The 17,500-nt window shown below is 38.3% G+C and overlaps 2 protein-coding genes across 7 annotated transcripts in view; both read left to right on the top strand.

The window, feature by feature from the left end:
* The window catches only part of catip (ciliogenesis associated TTC17 interacting protein), a 33,771-nt gene extending 29,645 nt beyond the window's left edge, over positions 1–4,126 (top strand). For all 3 annotated transcript variants that reach the window (XM_061891096.1, XM_061891115.1, XM_061891105.1), the window contains one exon: positions 1–4,126. This exon is cut by the window's left edge and continues 2,172 nt beyond it. The gene's annotated coding sequence lies outside the window, so the exon portion shown is untranslated.
* Positions 4,127–6,317: 2,191 nt separating this feature from the next.
* Positions 6,318–17,500, top strand: part of casp8 (caspase 8, apoptosis-related cysteine peptidase) — a 22,228-nt gene continuing 11,045 nt past the window's right edge. The window contains exons 1-3 of one of the 4 annotated variants that reach the window (XM_061891071.1): positions 6,318–6,525; positions 8,972–9,116; positions 15,798–15,926. In XM_061891071.1, coding sequence (XP_061747055.1) covers positions 15,819–15,926 — 108 coding nt within the window. In that variant the 5' untranslated portion in view covers positions 6,318–6,525; positions 8,972–9,116; positions 15,798–15,818. The remainder of the gene's footprint in view (positions 6,526–8,971; positions 9,117–15,797; positions 15,927–17,500) is intronic. The other 3 variants (XM_061891076.1, XM_061891067.1, XM_061891085.1) reach the window with 3 other exon arrangements.

The raw sequence follows: 17,500 nt of genomic DNA, 5'->3' as shown, positions 1-17,500 counted from the left end.
GCCTGTACCGGAAGTAGCAGACGATGTGCGCGTGACATCACGGGTTGTGGAGCTCCTCACATCTGAACATTGTTTACAATCATGGCCACCAGCAGCGAGAGTGATTCGGACCGAGAAAGCGACGGTTTCCCCATTAATTTGAGCAAGGATGAAAGATTCGTGGATGAGGAAAGTGAGAGTGATGGACTAGAATTTTTTTTTTTTTTAATAAATAAATAAAAACTAGACGCCAGAGCGATTCAGATGTTATTAGACAAATTTACTAGGACAATTCTGGAAAATCCCTTATCTCCTTATTGTGTTACTAGTGTTTTAGTGAGATTATATGGTACCTGAAAGTCGGAGGGGTGTGGCCACGGGTGTGGTGACCGCCAGTGTCTCTGAGGGAAGCCGCGTTTCTCGACGAGGCGAAGCGAAGGCAGCCGTTGGGGCCGGGCTGAGCTGTTTTTTTTACCCCTCTCCACGGTGGAAGCATCCCACGTTCGGGGGCGGCCGGTCGGAGGAGGCAAGAGAGTCCGCAGCTGCCTCTTTAACAGGTGCACAAGAAACGACGCAAGCTCCGCTCATGTCTACGGTAAGAGCCGACTTATTACCACAATTTTCTCACCAAAACCTGCCGGTTGACATGTGGCAGGGAACCATGTTCGCTTGACCGCTCTGTTCCATAGTAAAGCTTCACCGTCATCTTTTGGGAATGTAAACAATGAAACACCGGCTGTGTTTGTGTTGCTAAAGGCAGCCGCAATACACCGCTTCCCACCTACGGCTTTCTTCTTTGACGTCTCCATTGTTCATTGAACAAATTGCAAAAGATTCAGCAACACGGATGTCCATAATACTGTGGAATTATGCGATAAAAACAGACGACTTAGGATGCTTGAACAAAATGTCCTCTACAATGCGTGACGTCACATCATACCGCAATTTATTAAACTAACCCGGCCGGTAGCGGTTTTGACAGGGCTAAGTCTTCGAGTAGTAAATTTCGCCTTCTTCCTGTAGGGATTTCAACATCCACGCTCCATAATATCATCAAAAGGTACAGAGAATCTGGAGAAATCACTCCACGTAAGCGGCATGACCAGAAACCAACATTGAATGACCGTGACCTTTGATCCCTCAGGCGGCACTGTATCAAAAACCAACATCAATCTCTAAAGGATATCACCACATGGGCTCAGGAACACTTCAGAAATCCACTGTCACTAAATACAGTTCATCGCTACATCTGTAAGTGCAAGTTAAAGCTCTACTATGCAAAGCGAAAGCCATTTATCAACAACATCCAGAGAAGCCAGTTGTGGCCAAACAGCCCAACTTTTGTTTCATCTGACAAAGATAGACCTGGAGGAAAGTTCTGTGGTCAGATGAAACAAAAATGAAGCTGTTTGGCCCCAATACCCAGCTATATGTTTGGAGGAGAAAAGATGAGGCCTTTAATCCCAGGAACACTATTCCTACCGTCAAGCATGGTGGTGGTCATATTATGCTCTGGGCCTGTTTTGGTGCCAATGGTACTGCTGCCTTATAGAGAGTAAATGGGACAATGAAAAAGGAGGGTTACCTCCAAACTTGGAAAAAATATGAGTTGTAGAAATGATTGGAACCTCAAACACAGCCATGACATGATGTTCTTTAGTCTGTTTATTATGACTCACTGTTCACATGAAGCTGTGCTTACACCTAGAAATTCAATTTGTAACAGCAACTAATGAATTCACACACTTGTTATCAGTATTAAAGCTTGTTTTTTGCAGTTTGTTTATGTCGGTGTACGTACAGGAGGAAGGGGATTCACATGGCCCCATATGTCGCAGTTTACCCGACACATGAAACGTGACGAATTTGGAGCGTGCACTATTCACTGTAGCTCCAGATGGCGGTAGGGTCTTGACTTGCTTACAGTGTTTTTTTGTGGCGATTTTAACTTTGACAACAGCGTCAGTTGCTATGTAGAGTGGCGCTTTCCTTCATTTTCAGCAGGCCGCATTGCAAAATCTTATACATAATCCATAAGAATGGGGCCATATGAATACATTCTCTACTCTATTCAATTGTTTTATTTATGAATATCGATTTAAGACTTGACTCACTATACCGAGAATTACCTTCTGTTGAGTTTATTATAGACGCTCATTAATTCCCAACAGTAGGATACTTCAGGGACAATAAAAAATTGGAATCTGAAACTCCTTTTTTCCCATTTGTCCCTGAAGTGGATATTCATTTAAAAATGCATTTCTAAAACCAGGCAAAAGAGGGCAACCTTTTACAAAATATTCTAACTTGGACAAAAGTGTCAGTTGCTATGTAGAGTGGCGCTTTCCTTCATTTTCAGCGGACTGCATTGCAAAATCTTGCAAATGATCCACAAGGATAAGGCCAAATTAATGCCTTCTCTACTGTATTCAATTTGTTTTTAAAGAATAATAATTTAAGACTTGACTCACTATACCTGGAATTACCTTATGTAGAATTTATTATAGACCCTCATTAATTCACAACAGTAGGATACTTCAGGGACATTAAAAAATTGGAATCTGAAACTCCTTTTTTTCCCCATTTGTCCCTGAAGTGGATGTTGATTTCAAAATGCATTTCTAAAACCTGGCACTAGAGGGCAACATTTTACAAAATGTTCTAACTTTCACAATGTAGAGTGGCCCTTTCCTTCATTTTCAGCAAACTGCATTGCAAAATCGTACACATGATCCACAAGGATGAGGCCAAATTAATGCCTTCCCTACTGTATTAAATTTAAAATGTTTTTTTAATGAATATTCCTTTTAAAAACTTGACTCAACTTATTTTACCGGAAATTACCTGTTTTTAACTTTATCATAGACCCTCATTAATTCCCAACAGTAGGATACTTCAGGGACAATAAAAAATTGGAATCTGAAACTCCTTTTTTCCCATTTGTCCCTGAAGTGGATATTCATTTAAAAATGCATTTCTAAAACCAGGCAAAAGAGGGCAGCCTTTTACAAAATATTCTAACTTGGACAAAAGTGTCAGTTGCTATGTAGAGTGGCGCTTTCCTTCATTTTCAGCGGACTGCATTGCAAAATCTTGCAAATGATCCACAAGGATAAGGCCAAATTAATGCCTTCTCTACTGTATTCAATTTGTTTTTAAAGAATAATAATTTAAGACTTGACTCACTATACCTGGAATTACCTTATGTAGAATTTATTATAGACCCTCATTAATTCACAACAGTAGGATACTTCATGGACATTAAAAAATTGGAATCTGAAACTCCTTTTTTTCCCATTTGTCCCTGAAGTGGATGTTGATTTCAAAATGCATTTCTAAAACCTGGCACTAGAGGGCAACATTTTACAAAATGTTCTAACTTTCACAATGTAGAGTGGCCCTTTCCTTCATTTTCAGCAAACTGCATTGCAAAATCGTACACATGATCCACAAGGATGAGGCCAAATTAATGCCTTCCCTACTGTATTAAATTTAAAATGTTTTTTTAATGAATATTCCTTTTAAAAACTTGACTCAACTTATTTTACCGGAAATTACCTGTTTTTAACTTTATCATAGACCCTCATTAATTCCCAAAAGCAGGATACTTCAGGGACATTAAAAAACTGGAATCTGAAACTCCTTTTTTTCCCCATTTGTCCCTGAAGTGGATTTTGATTTCAAAACACAATTCTAAAACCTGGCACAAGAGGGCAAACTTTTACAAAATGTTCTAACTTTCACAACCACGTCAGTCTCTATGTAGAGGGGCGCTTTCCTTCATTTTCAGCGGACTGCATTGCAAATTCTTACACATGATCCACAAAAATGGGGCCATATGAATACCTTCCCTACTGTATTCAGTTTGTAATATTTTTTTATGAATATTAATTTTAAGACTTTACTCACTATAACTTAACCGGAAATGACCTGTTTTTAACTTTATTATAGACCCTCATAGGCTACTTCAGGGACGTATACATAAATTGGAATCTGAACCCTGTTTTTTTTCCATTTGTCCCTGAAGTGGATGTTCATTTCAAAACGCATTTCTAAAACCTGACACTAGAGGGCAACATTTTACAAAATATACCAACTTGTACATGTAAATGTGTTTTCAAAAAATAAAATGATGATATTCACCGGATGCCATTGATTTAAAACAATTATTTATGAAACATTGATCCACTGCCAAACACTTTTTTTTTTTTAATGAAATGTGGAAATAGTCCAAATAGAGTGCGCATGCGCGGAGTCATAAGAACGATTTCCCTGTCAAGAACACAATGTTGCGCATGTGCAGTTTCACAACGCTCAGACGATGTAAATTAAACCGTTTCTTACCATTTCATGTCCGAATAAATTACTTATTCTGTTCTTTTATAGGTCCATAGATGTTATTTCGTGTTTTTGTCAATCCCTTATAAATGTGTGACGTCATTTTAAACAACCAGCGCTGCGTTTCTTACTGGTGAGTCGGCACCGCGTTGCCAGACGTACAAGAATTGTACGATATCTATGGACAAAAAGGACAAAAGTACAAAATCCATCCATTCATTTTCTACCGCTTGTCCCTCCCGGGATAATGTACGATAATCCGACCCCTTTACTATAAGGCAATACGCTAAAACTAATTAACCGCATTTTTCTCATAGCAGAGTAGGGACGCTGTTTATTTTACTTTAAAAAGTAATTGTAAAAAAAAATAGCTCAAATAGCAGCACTTACCAGTGAGCTGCCTCAATTTTTTAAATTTTATTTATTTACTAGCAAGCCGGTCTCGCTTTGCTCGACATTTTTAATTCTAAGAGAGACAAAACTCAAATAGAATTTGAAAATCCAAGAAAATATTTTAAAGACTTGGTCTTCACTTGTTTAAATAAATTCATTTATTTTTTTACTTTGCTTCTTATAACTTTCAGAAAGACAATTTTAGAGGAAAAAAATACAACCTTAAAAATGATTTTAGGATTTTTAAACACACATACTTTTTTACCTTTTAAATTCCTTCCTCTTCTTTCCTGACAATTTAAATCAATGTTCAAGTATTTTTTTTTTTTATTGTTAAGAATAATAAATACATTTTAATTTAATTCTTCATTTTAGCTTCTGTTTTTCCGCCCAAAAATATTTGTGAAATATTTCTTGAAACTTATTGTGATTAAAATAAAAATAAAAAAATTCTGGCAAATCTAGAAAATCTGTAGAATCAAATTTAAATCTTATTTCAAAGTCTTTTGAATTTCGTTTAAAATTTTTGTTCTGGAAAATCTATTAACCTATTTAAAACATGTCATCAAAACTCTAAAATTAATTTTAATCAGGAAAAATTACTAATGATGTTTCATAAATTCTTTTTTTATTATTTTTTCAAAAAGATTTGAATTAGCTAGTTTTTTTCGGTTGAAATTTGAATTTTAAAGAGTCGAAATTGAATTAAACTATGTTTCAAAATTAAATGTTCATTTTTTTCCTGTTTTCTCCTCTTTTAAACCGTTCAATTAAGTGTTTTTTGCATCATTTATTCTCTACAAAAAAACCTTCCGTAAAAAGGAAAAAAAAATGTACGACGGAATGACAGACAGAAATACCCATTTTTTTATGCATACCGTATTTCCTTGAATTGCCGCTGGGTCAAACTCGCTTCGCAAAATAATTAGCGCATGCTTAGTATTCCCGCCGGGTCCAACTCGTGACGTCACGAGTGTCATCATTTTCAAAATGGAGGAGGCTGATTTCAATACCGGTAATTTGAAATCGCATAAAGGGAAGAAGATTAAGAGCTATTCAGTTGGATTTAAAGTCCGAGCTTACTTCACACTCAAATTTTTACTGCATGCTTTTGGTAAGTGTCGGAGTGAGAAGAGGTTTTATAATAATTAGCGCATGCATGCCTTTGGTAAGCGCAGGAGTGAGAATAGGTTTTAAATTAATTAGCGCCCCGGCGGCAATTCAAGGAAATACAAAAAAACTTCCGTAAAAAGGAAAAAAAAATGTACGACGGAATGACAGAAAGAAATATCCATTTTTTTTATATATATATATATATATATATATATATATATAGATTTATTTATAAATGTAAATTGAGCAAATTGGCTATTTCTGGCAATGTATTTAAGTGTGTATCAAACTGGTAGCTCTTCGCATTAATCAGAACCCCAAAAAGTAGCTTTTGGTTTTAAAAAGGTTGCTGATCCCTGCCCTATGGTAATTATATACTGTAAACGCTCGTTTTGAGCAACAAAAAAACGAATATTTGCGATTATTAGGACCAATATACGTTAGTTTAAACTTTTGGTCCGATAGTGTTGCCATTTGACACCTGGCAACAAAAACGAATAGCATTTCCGCTTTCAAAGTGAAACTAGCATCCGGCGAGCACAGAGTTCACGTAAAGTTTGACAGTCGACGTTTACCTGACTTAAATAACTTAAATAAGCTTCCAAAAGTAAGTTTATTCCTGTACGAAGACAACATTGAGTACATTTGTGTCCTGAATCGGGAGTAAAGAGACACGTCGTCGATGAATTAACTCCAACTTGAGTGAGTACGGCAACGTTTCACTAACTTTCAACAACTTTTCATTTATATAATTTCTATAATTCGACTAATTATGAGTGACTAATTTGATGATTACATCATATTTGAGCGAAACAAACCTTATGGGTGGATATTTGTGCTTCGTCACTCTGACGTCAGACTAGGCGAAGTGAATGACGTCATCACGTAACCCAAAACCCGGGAGTCTGTTTTTTGTGCTTGTTGACTCCTATCATATGGTCAAAAGTTTACATACACTTGTAAAGAACATAACGTCATGGCTGTCTTCAGTTTCCGATCATTTCTACAACTCTTTTATTTTTTGAGTGATTGGAGCAAATACTTGTTGGTCCCAAAAAAAAAAAAAAAACATTCATGAAGTTTGGTTCTTTTATGGATTTATTATGGGTTACTGAAAATGTGACAAAGAAAAGACCTTCTAGAAGAAAATTCTGTGGTCAGATGAAATAAAAATGGAGCTGTTTGGCCACAATACCCAGCAATATGTGAGCTTTTTAATCCCAGGAACACTAAACCTACCGTCAAGCATGGTGGTGGTAGTATCATGCTCTGGGCCTGTTTTGCTGCCAACGGAACTAGTGCTTTGCAGAGAGTAAATGGGACAATGTCAACTTTTGTCCACGACTGTGGTTATAATAAGAAAAAACAAGCTTAAAGGCCTAATAGCAGGTCCATTCTATGTGTCATACTTGATCATTTCGCCATATTGCCATATTTTGGCTGAAATGATTTAGTAGAGAACATCCACGATAAAATTCGCAACTTTTGGTCGCTAATAAAAAAAAGCCTTGCCTGTACCGGAAGTAGCAGACGATGTGCGCGTGACGTCACGGGTTGTGGAGCTCCTCACATCTGAACATTGTTTACAATCATGGCCACCAGCAGCGAGAGCGATTCGGACCGAGAAAGCGACGATTTCCCCATTATTTTGAGCAAGGATGAAAGATTTGTGGATGAGGAAAGTTAGAGTGAAGCACTAAAAAAAGAAAAGGCGACGTCTCCAGGCGGTGGAAGTGGGAGCGATACAGATGTAATTAGACACATTTACTAGGATACGCCTCGAAAATCCCTTATCTGATTATTGTGTTAATAGTGTTTTAGTGAAATTATAAAGTCATACCTGAAAGTCGGATGGCTGCGGTCAACGCCAGTGTCTCGGAGGGAAAATGGAGCTGCTGCAGTAGGTCGCATAATCCGCTCAAGTCTCCGGTAAGAGCCAACTTAATATCACAATTTTCCCATCCAAAAACTTGCTGGTTGACGTAGAGAAACATGTTCGCTTGACCGCTCTGTGTTAAAGGCCTATTGAAATTAGATATTCTTATTTAAACGGGGATAGCAGCTCCATTCTATGTGTCATACTTCATCATTTCGCCATATTGCCATATTTTTGCTGAAAGGATTTAGTAGAGAACATCGAGGATAAAGTTCGCAACTTTTGGCCGCTAATAAAAAAAGCCTTGCCTGTACCGGAAGTAGCAGACGATGTGCGCGTGACGTCATGGGTTGTGGAGCTCCTCACATCTGAACATTGTTTACAATCATGGCCACCAGCAGCGAGAGCGATTCGGACCGAGAAAGCGACGATTTCCCCATTATTTTGAGCAAGGATGAAAGATTTGTGGATGAGGAAAGTTAGAGTGAAGCACTAAAAAAAGAAAAGGCGACGTCTCCAGGCGGTGGAAGTGGGAGCGATACAGATGTAATCAGACACATTTACTAGGATAATTCTCGAAAATCCCTTATCTGATTATTGTGTTAATAGTGTTTTAGTGAAATTATAAAGTCATACCTGAAAGTCGGATGGCTGCGGTCAACGCCGGTGTCTCGGAGGGAAAATGGAGCTGCTGCAGTAGGTCGCATAATCCGCTCAAGTCTCCGGTAAGAGCCGACTTAATATCACAATTTTCCCATCCAAAAACTTGCTGGTTGTACATAGAGAAACATGTTCGCTTGACCGCTCTGTGTTAGATGCCTACTGAAATTTGATTTTCTTATTCAAACGGGGATAGCAGGTCCATTCTATGTGTCATACTTGATCATTTCGCCATATTGCCATATTTTTGCTGAAAGGATTTAGTAGAGAACATCCACGATAAAGTTGGCAACTTTTGGTCGCTACTAAAAAAGCCTTGCCTGTACCGGAAGTAGCAGACGATGTGCGCGTGACGTCACGGGTTGTGGAGCTCCTCACATCTGAACATTGTTTACAATCATGGCCACCAACAGCTAGAGCGATTCGGACCGAGAAAGCGACGATTTCCCCATTAATTTGAGCGAGGATGAAATATTCGTGGATGAGGAAAGTGAGAGTGAAGCACTAGAAAGAAAGAAAAAAGGCGACGGCAGTGGGAGCGATACAGATGTTATTAGACACATTTACTAGGATAATTCTCGAAAATCCCTTATCTGATTATTGTGTTGATAGTGTTTTAGTCAGATTATAAAGTCATACCTGAAAGTCGGAAAGCTGCGGTGAACGCCAGTGTCTCTGAGAGAAGCAGAGGAGCCAAGATCACACCTGCCTTTTTGACAGCTACAGGAGGAGGTCCCATAATCCACTGAAGTCTCTGGTAAGAGCTGACTTAATACCATAATTTTCCCATCCAAAAACTTGCTGGTTGTACTTAGAGAAACATGTTCGCTTGACCGCTCTGTGTTAAAGTTTCACAACAAACAAAGAAACACCGGCTGTGTTTCGGTTGCCAAAGACAGCTGCAAAACACCGCTTTCCACCAACAGCATTCTTCTTTGACGTCTCCATTAGGAGAAAAAGAAAAGAAACGGCAGATCAACTGGTCTAAAAAGGGAGTCTATTTAAAAGCTAGAGTATACAAATGAGTTTTAAGGTGAGACTTAAATGCTTCTACTGAGGTAGCATCTCGAACTGTTACCGGGAGGGCATTCCAGAGTACTGGAGCCCGAACGGAAAACGCTCTATAGCCCGCAGACTTTTTTTGGACTTTAGGAATCACTAACAAGCCGGAGTCTTTTGAAGGCAGATTTCTTGCCGGGACATATGGTGCAATACAATCGGCAAGATAGGATGGAGCTAGACCGTGGTAGTAAGTAGTAAAACCTCAAAGTCACATCTTAAGTTCTACAACTCTTATTTTTTGTGATAGAGTGATGGGAGCACATACTTGTTGGTCAGTAAAAAGCGTCCATGAAGTTTGGTTCTTTTATGAATTTATTATGGGTCTACTGAAAATGTCACATGGACAAAGATAAGAGGAAAGTTCTGTGGTCGGATGAAACAAAAATGGAGCTTTTGGCCACAATGCCCAGCAATATGTTTGGAGGAGAAAAGATGAGGCCTTTAATCCCAGGAACACAATGCCTACCGTCAAGCATGGTGGTGGTAGTATAATGCTCCGGGCCTGTTTTGCTGCCAACGGAACCGGTGCGTTTGTCATATTCTGTTTTTGTTCCGTCTTTGTATCCTGTTTTGTTATTTGACTTCCTTAGTTCCTGGTGGCACTTCCTGTTTTGTTTCCGTTGCCATAGTCCCGTATTAGTGTCACCCGCATCTTGTTTTTGACGCGCACCTGCCTTGTGATTACGTTCCTGTATTTAAGCCTGCCTTCCTTGTTCATTCTTTCTCGCAGTCTAGTTTCTGTTCGATGCCACAGGTGATGTCGCAAAAAATGAGAAATGATGGGAAACTCAAGACAACCATGACTTTATGTCCTTTACAAGTGTATGTAATAACAAGAAAAAACCAGTTTAAGCTACAGATTATTATTCAAATCCCGCCAGGAAGAAGAAGCTGTTGTAGCGTACGACCCTTTCAAATTCAAAATCTTTTTCACGGATTTCATTGACATTCACGTGTGTTGAGAAAACTCGTCTCTCCACGGTTTTTAACACAGTCAGGAAAAAAAAATAGGTCAAAGTCCGTCTCATGACTAATGGACACACCTTCATTCCAGACTTAAGCACTTTTGCCAGACTTAAGCGGGGGTGGGTGTGTCCACCGGCTGGATGGGAGGAAGCAGGTAAAAACAACCTTAAAGGGGAATTTTGCTTACCATTAACAATCATTATGTGAGACAAGATCACATATGATTTCCTTCCCCCCCCCCCCCCTGCATTCTAAATACTAAATAAACAATAGCAAAAGTCAGGTAACAATAAAGGGACTGGATATCACCCTGTTCCGCCATTAAAGCGCTCTTAAAAAAACAACGTCCATCAATACTTTATATACATGCATATAGTAACGGGTATATTCATAATAACATATACAATTTACACATTTTGCTTATTTTCACAAACACGTCAAAACGCTTGCTATTTCCTTCAAACACAACAACTCCCACTACTATCTACGGCAGACTTCTTGAGAGACAACAAAGGCTACTTTGGAACAAATGATTATCCAGAAGCTTGTATTTTTGAGGCCGAGTATATGGAGGATGAGTTACAAGCTTTATAAGCTATTTCTAAGTGCTAAACGAGAAATGCACACAATAAACATAATACAACAATCACTTACTGTGCAATGTCTGCAACTAGCAGCAAGTTTATATATTCCTTTTTTAGATGAAGAATTAATCATAATCCGAACGCAGGTTGGAACAAATGATTATCCAGAAGCTTGTATTTTTGAGGCTGAGTATAAGGAGGATGAGTTACAAGCTTTAGAAGCTGTATGATAAACAGATCCAGCTAGTAGCCGTATTTCTAATTCGCTACACAAGAAATGCACACTATAAACATAATAAGACAATCACTTACTGTGCAATGTTTGCAACTAGCGGCAAGTTTATATAATCCTTTTTTAGATGAAGAATTAATCATAATCCGAACGCAGGTTGGAACAAATGATTATCCAGAAGCTTGTATTTTTGAGGCTGAGTATAAGGAGGATGAGTTACGAGCTTTAGAAGCTGTGTGATAAACAGATCCAGCAAGTAGCCGTTTTTGTAAGTACGAAACAAGAAATGCACACGATAAACATAATACAACAATCACTTACTGTGCAATGTCTGCAACTAGCGGCAAGTTTATGTATTCCTTTTTTAGATGAAGAATTAATCATAATCCGAACGCAGGTTGGAACAAATGATTATCCAGAAGCTTGTATTTTTGAGGCTGAGTATAAGGAGGATGAGTTACGAGCTTTAGAAGCTGTGTGATAAACAGATCGGGCAAGTAGCCATTTTTCTAAGTACTAAACAAGAAATGCACACAATAAACATAATACAACAATCACTTACTGTGCAATGTCTGCAACTAGCAGCAAGTTTATATATTCCTTTTTTAGATGAAGAATTAATCATAATCCGAACGCAGGTTGGAACAAATGATTATCCAGAAGCTTGTATTTTTGAGGCTGAGTATAAGGAGGATGAGTTACGAGCTTAAGAAGCTGTATGATAAACAGATCCAGCTAGTAGCCCTATTTGTAAGTGCTAAACAAGAAATGCACACGATAAACATAATAAGACAATCACTTACTGTGCAATGTCTGCAACTAGCGGCAAGTTTATATATTCCTTTTTTAGATGAAGAATTAATCATAATCCGAACGCAGGTTGGAACAAATGATTATCCAGAAGCTTGTATTTTTGAGGCTGAGTATAAGGAGGATGAGTTACGAGCTTTAGAAGCTGTGTGATAAACAGATCCAGCAAGTAGCCGTTTTTGTAAGTACGAAACAAGAAATGCACACGATAAACATAATACAACAATCACTTACTGTGCAATGTCTGCAACTAGCAGCAAGTTTATATATTCCTTTTTTAGATGAAGAATTAATCATAATCCGAACGCAGGTTGGAACAAATGATTATCCAGAAGCTTGTATTTTTGAGGCTGAGTATAAGGAGGATGAGTTACAAGCTTTAGAAGCTGTGTGATAAACAGATCCAGCTAGTAGCCCTATTTGTTAGTGCTAAACAAGAAATGCACACGATAAACATAATACAACAATCACTTACTGTGCAATGTCTGCAACTAGCAGCAAGTTTATATATTCCTTTTTTAGATGAAGAATTAATCATAATCCTCACACAGGTTGGAACAAATGATTATCCAGAAGCTTGTATTTTTGAGGCTGAGTATAAGGAGGATGAGTTACAAGCTTTAGAAGCTTTATGATAAACAGATCCAGCTAGTAGCCCTATTTGTAAGTGCTAAACAAGAAATGCACACGATAAACATAATACAACAATCACTTACTGTGCAATGTCTGCAACTAGCAGCAAGTTTATATATTCCTTTTTTAGATGAAGAATTAATCATAATCCTCACGCAGGTTGGAACAAATGATTATCCAGAAGCTTGTATTTTTGAGGCTGAGTATAAGGAGGATGAGTTACAAGCTTTAGAAGCTGTATGATAAACAGATACAGCTAGTAGCCCTATTTCTAAGTGCTAAACAAGAAATGCACACAATAAACATAATACAACAATCACTTACTGTGCAATGTCTGCAACTAGCGGCAAGTTTATATATTCCTTTTTTAGATGAAGAATTAATCATAATCCTCACACAGGTTGGAACAAATGATTATCCAGAAGCTTGTATTTTTGAGGCTGAGTATGAGGAGGATGAGTTACGAGCTTAAGAAGCTGTGTGATGAACAGATCCAGCTAGTAGCCGTATTTCTAATTTGCTACACAAGAAATGCACACTATAAACATAATAAGACAATCACTTACTGTGCAATGTCTGCAACTAGCGGCAAGTTTATATATTCCTTTTTTAGATGAAGAATTAATCATAATCGTCACGCAGGTTGGAACAAATGATTATCCAGAAGCTTGTATTTTTGAGGCTGAGTATAAGGAGGATGAGTTACAAGCTTTAGAAGCTGTGTGATGAACAGATCCAGCAAGTAGCCGTTTTTGTAAGTACGAAACAAGAAATGCACACAATAAACATAATACAACAATCACTTACTGTGCAATGTCTGCAACTAGCAGCAAGTTTATATATTCCTTTTTTAGATGAAGAATTAATCATAATCCGAACGCAGGTTGGAACAAATGATTATCCAGAAGCTTGTATTTTTGAGGCTGAGTATAAGGAGGATGAGTTACGAGCTTTAGAAGCTGTGTGATAAACAGATCCAGCAAGTAGCCGTTTTTGTAAGTACGAAACAAGAAATGCACACGATAAACATAATACAACAATCACTTACTGTGCAATGTCTGCAAGTAGCAGCAAGTTTATATATTCCTTTTTTAGATGAAGAATTAATCATAATCCTCACACAGGTTGGAACAAATGATTATCCAGAAGCTTGTATTTTTGAGGCTGAGTATGAGGAGGATGAGTTACGAGCTTTAGAAGCTGTGTGATGAACAGATCGGGCAAGTAGCCATTTTTCTAAGTACTAAACAAGAAATGCACACGATAAACATAATAAGACAATCACTTACTGTGCAATGTCTGCAACTAGCGGCAAGTTTGTATATTCCTTTTTTAGATGAAGAATTAATCATAATCCTCACGCAGGTTGGAACAAATGATTATCCAGAAGCTTGTATTTTTGAGGCTGAGTATAAGGAGGATGAATTACGAGCTTTAGCAAATAGCCTTATTTCTAAGTGCTCAACAAGAAATGCACACTATAAAGATAATAAGACAATCACTTACTGTGCAATGTCTGCTCTCACTGGGATGACGACTAGCGGGATGTTTATATATTCTTGTTTTAGATGAAGAATTAATCATAATCCTCATAATTTAGGCGTGTCTTTCTCGCTGTATCTAGATCTAAGTTGGCTGTCTAAATTGATAATTTCTTGGTTTATGTCCACAACAGTCTACTACATAAGTGACAAGCCCGTTTTAGAATTGAGAATTAAATTTCACCAATTTAGAGGTGATGCAGCAGCTCACCGGCTCAGTATGTTGATATAGCATCATCAATCAATCAATCAATCAAAGTTTACTTATATAGCCCTAAATCACATGTGTCTCAAAGGGCTGCACGAGCCACAACGACATCCTCGGCTCAGATCCCACATCAGCCGGCACGTTAATAAACTGACACACAAACATCCGATTTCCCGTCATGCATTGCTTCAAAACCGCGGCAAGTAGTAATGTCCAAAAACAAAGAAAGAAGAAGGAAGAAGCGACGTGGCGACGACGAGCAAGAAGAAGAAGTACGCTTGCAAGTTCCAAAGTGATCGGGGAAAAAAATAATTTCAGTTCATCCAGGACAGCTCGAAGGGGAAGGGGGTATGCTGCCTGGACATTTTGCAGATCAGACTTCTCCATTGAACACGGTGGCTGAACGGATATACACATTCATGATATATATATATCTATGCCGATGACACTCAACTCTACCTGAAAACAAACCCAACCCCCTCTGTGGAACGCTCTCCCTGACCACCTGAGGGCACCTCAGACTGTGAATGCTTTTAAAAAAGGCTTAAAAACCCTTCTTTAAAAAAAATAAAAAAATAAAATAGAACTTTTTATGAATACATGCATACTAGTTCTAGCTATTAGGCTGTTCTAGATATTTATATTTTATTTATTTCTATTATCTTTTCATTATTGATTCCCCCCCACCCCCCAATTTTTTTTTTAATACACTGTAGCACTTTGAGGTTGTTTGCTCAATGTAAAAAATTTTTTTTTTTTTACAAATAAAATCTATTATTATTATTACTATTATTATTATAAGAAATACTTAAAACAACACCCGCCCACCCCAACTACCACATCAACACCCACCCCCCAACTCCCAAATTGGGAGGTCTCCATCCATCCATGCATTTTCTACCGCTTATTCCCTTTTGGGGTCGCGGGGAGTGCTGGCGCCTATCTCAGCTTCAATCGGGCAGAAGGCAGGGTACACCCTGGACAAGTCGCCACCTCATCGCAGGGCTTGGGAGGTCTCAAGGTTGGCAAGTATGCCTGTTGGATGATTTTAGGTTGTCCTGAAGAATTTGGAGGTAATCCTCCTTTTTCATCGGCCCATTTACTCTCTGTAAATGGCAAAAACAGGACCAGAGCATAATACTACTACCCCCACTATGCTTGACGGTAGGTATGGTGTTCCTGGGATTAAAGGCCTCACCTTTTCTATTTGTGATTGCTTGAAATTTTGTACATTCTTTTTATTTGTATTGACCCATCCAGCCTGCGGACACGCCCACCTTATGTACTGATAAGCGTTTGTGTTCCATTTGGACCAAACCGGACACATTATCATTGCTAAAATTGTGCTAATTTATCGTTCACGTTTGAGGTCCAGTTCTAAGTTTCCCCTTTTCTCCCGAAGGCGGGTCCTTTCGGCACCGGGATGGACAGGCACACATTGATGAAGATCACCGACGAGCTGGATTCGTCCGACGTGGCTTCGCTCTGCTTTTTGTGCCGCGATGTCGTCAAGACGAAAAATCTAGAGGAAGTAAGAATCAAGTGTTTTTTAGGGTCCGCCAGGCCCATTGCAAAATGACTCCAAAGGAGTCCTTTGCAAGGACCCTATTGTTCTTTGTGCGTTTTATTATTCTTTCTTTTTTATTCCGCACCTATGCGCTGTAATTTGACCCCCTTAACATGCTTCAAAACTCCCCGGTACGGTGGACCTTCCGAACATATAAAGCAACCAAACCCCAAAAATTAAAATTGCTCGCTAGCGCCCCCTAGGAAAAAAAAAAAAAACAGACTGCTTGTAACTTCCGTTAGCAATGTCGTAGAGACATGAAACTAAAACCTCTATGTAGGTCTAACCTAGACCTACATTTCCTAATTGTACATCCTCGGGGAAAAATCAACAGGAAGTTGGCAAAAACCCCTTCAAAACAAAATTTTCGTTAAAAAAAATGCAATTTTTGCCTTTTTGAGCTGTAATTTGACCCCCTTAAAATGCTTCAAAACTCACCAAACTTGGCACACACATCAGGACTGGCAAAAATTGCGATGTAATGAAAACACCAAACTCCAAAACTCAAAATTGCGCTCTAGCTCTAGCGCAATTTTTGAATAAAACACAGAAAAAACTGCTCCTAGGAAGAGAAAACAGACAAAACTGCTTGTAACTTCTGGTAGAAATGTCGGACAGACATGAAACAAAAACCTCTATGTAGGTCTCACTTAGACCTACATTTTAATAATGGACATCCTGCAGCAAAAATCAACAGGAAAATTAAAATTACCCCTTCAAAATAAAAGAGACATGAAATTAAAACCTCTATGTAGGTCTAACCTAGACTTACATTTCCTAATTGTACATCCTCGGGGAAAAATCAACAGGAAGTTGGCAAAAACCCCTACAAAACAGAATTTTCGCAAAAAATGCAATTTTTGCCTTTTTGAGCTGTAATTTGACCCCCTTAAAATGCTTTAAAACTCACCAAACTTGGCACACACATCAGGACTGGCAAAAATTGCGATGTAATGAAAACACCAAACTCCAAAACTCAAAATTGCGCTCTAGCTCTAGCGCAATTTTTGAATAAAACACAGAAAAAACTGCTCCTAGGAAGAGAAAACTGACAAAACTGCTTGTAACTTCCGGTAGAAATGTCGGACAGACATGAAACAAAAACCTTTATGTAGGTCTCACTTAGACCTACATTTTAATAATTGACATCCTGCAGCAAAAATCAACAGGAAAGTAAAAATTACCCCTTCAACATAGAAGTTTTGTAAAAACCCGTCACCTTTTTTCAAACGTTATCTCCTCTGAGTGCGTTTGTTGTTTCGGCTTCAAACTCGCACAGGAGAGAGAGAGTAAACCCTTCTGATTAAAAGTCATACACAGAGTTTTGATTACTGCTCTGGTTAGGATTTTACACACCTTTAAAGAACACCCGCACAAATTTTCCTAAAAAATGTCATTTTTGCCTCTTTCAGCTGTAATTTGACCCCTTTAAAATGCTTCAAAACTCACCAAACTTGGCACACACATCAGGACTGGCAACAATTGCGATGTAATGAAAAAAAACAAACTCCAAAACTCAAAATTGCTCTCTAGCTCTA

Source organism: Nerophis ophidion, linkage group LG02, assembly GCF_033978795.1.
Source record: "Nerophis ophidion isolate RoL-2023_Sa linkage group LG02, RoL_Noph_v1.0, whole genome shotgun sequence".
Classification (NCBI taxonomy): domain Eukaryota; kingdom Metazoa; phylum Chordata; class Actinopteri; order Syngnathiformes; family Syngnathidae; genus Nerophis; species Nerophis ophidion.
This window is presented reverse-complemented; position numbering and strand designations above follow the sequence as displayed.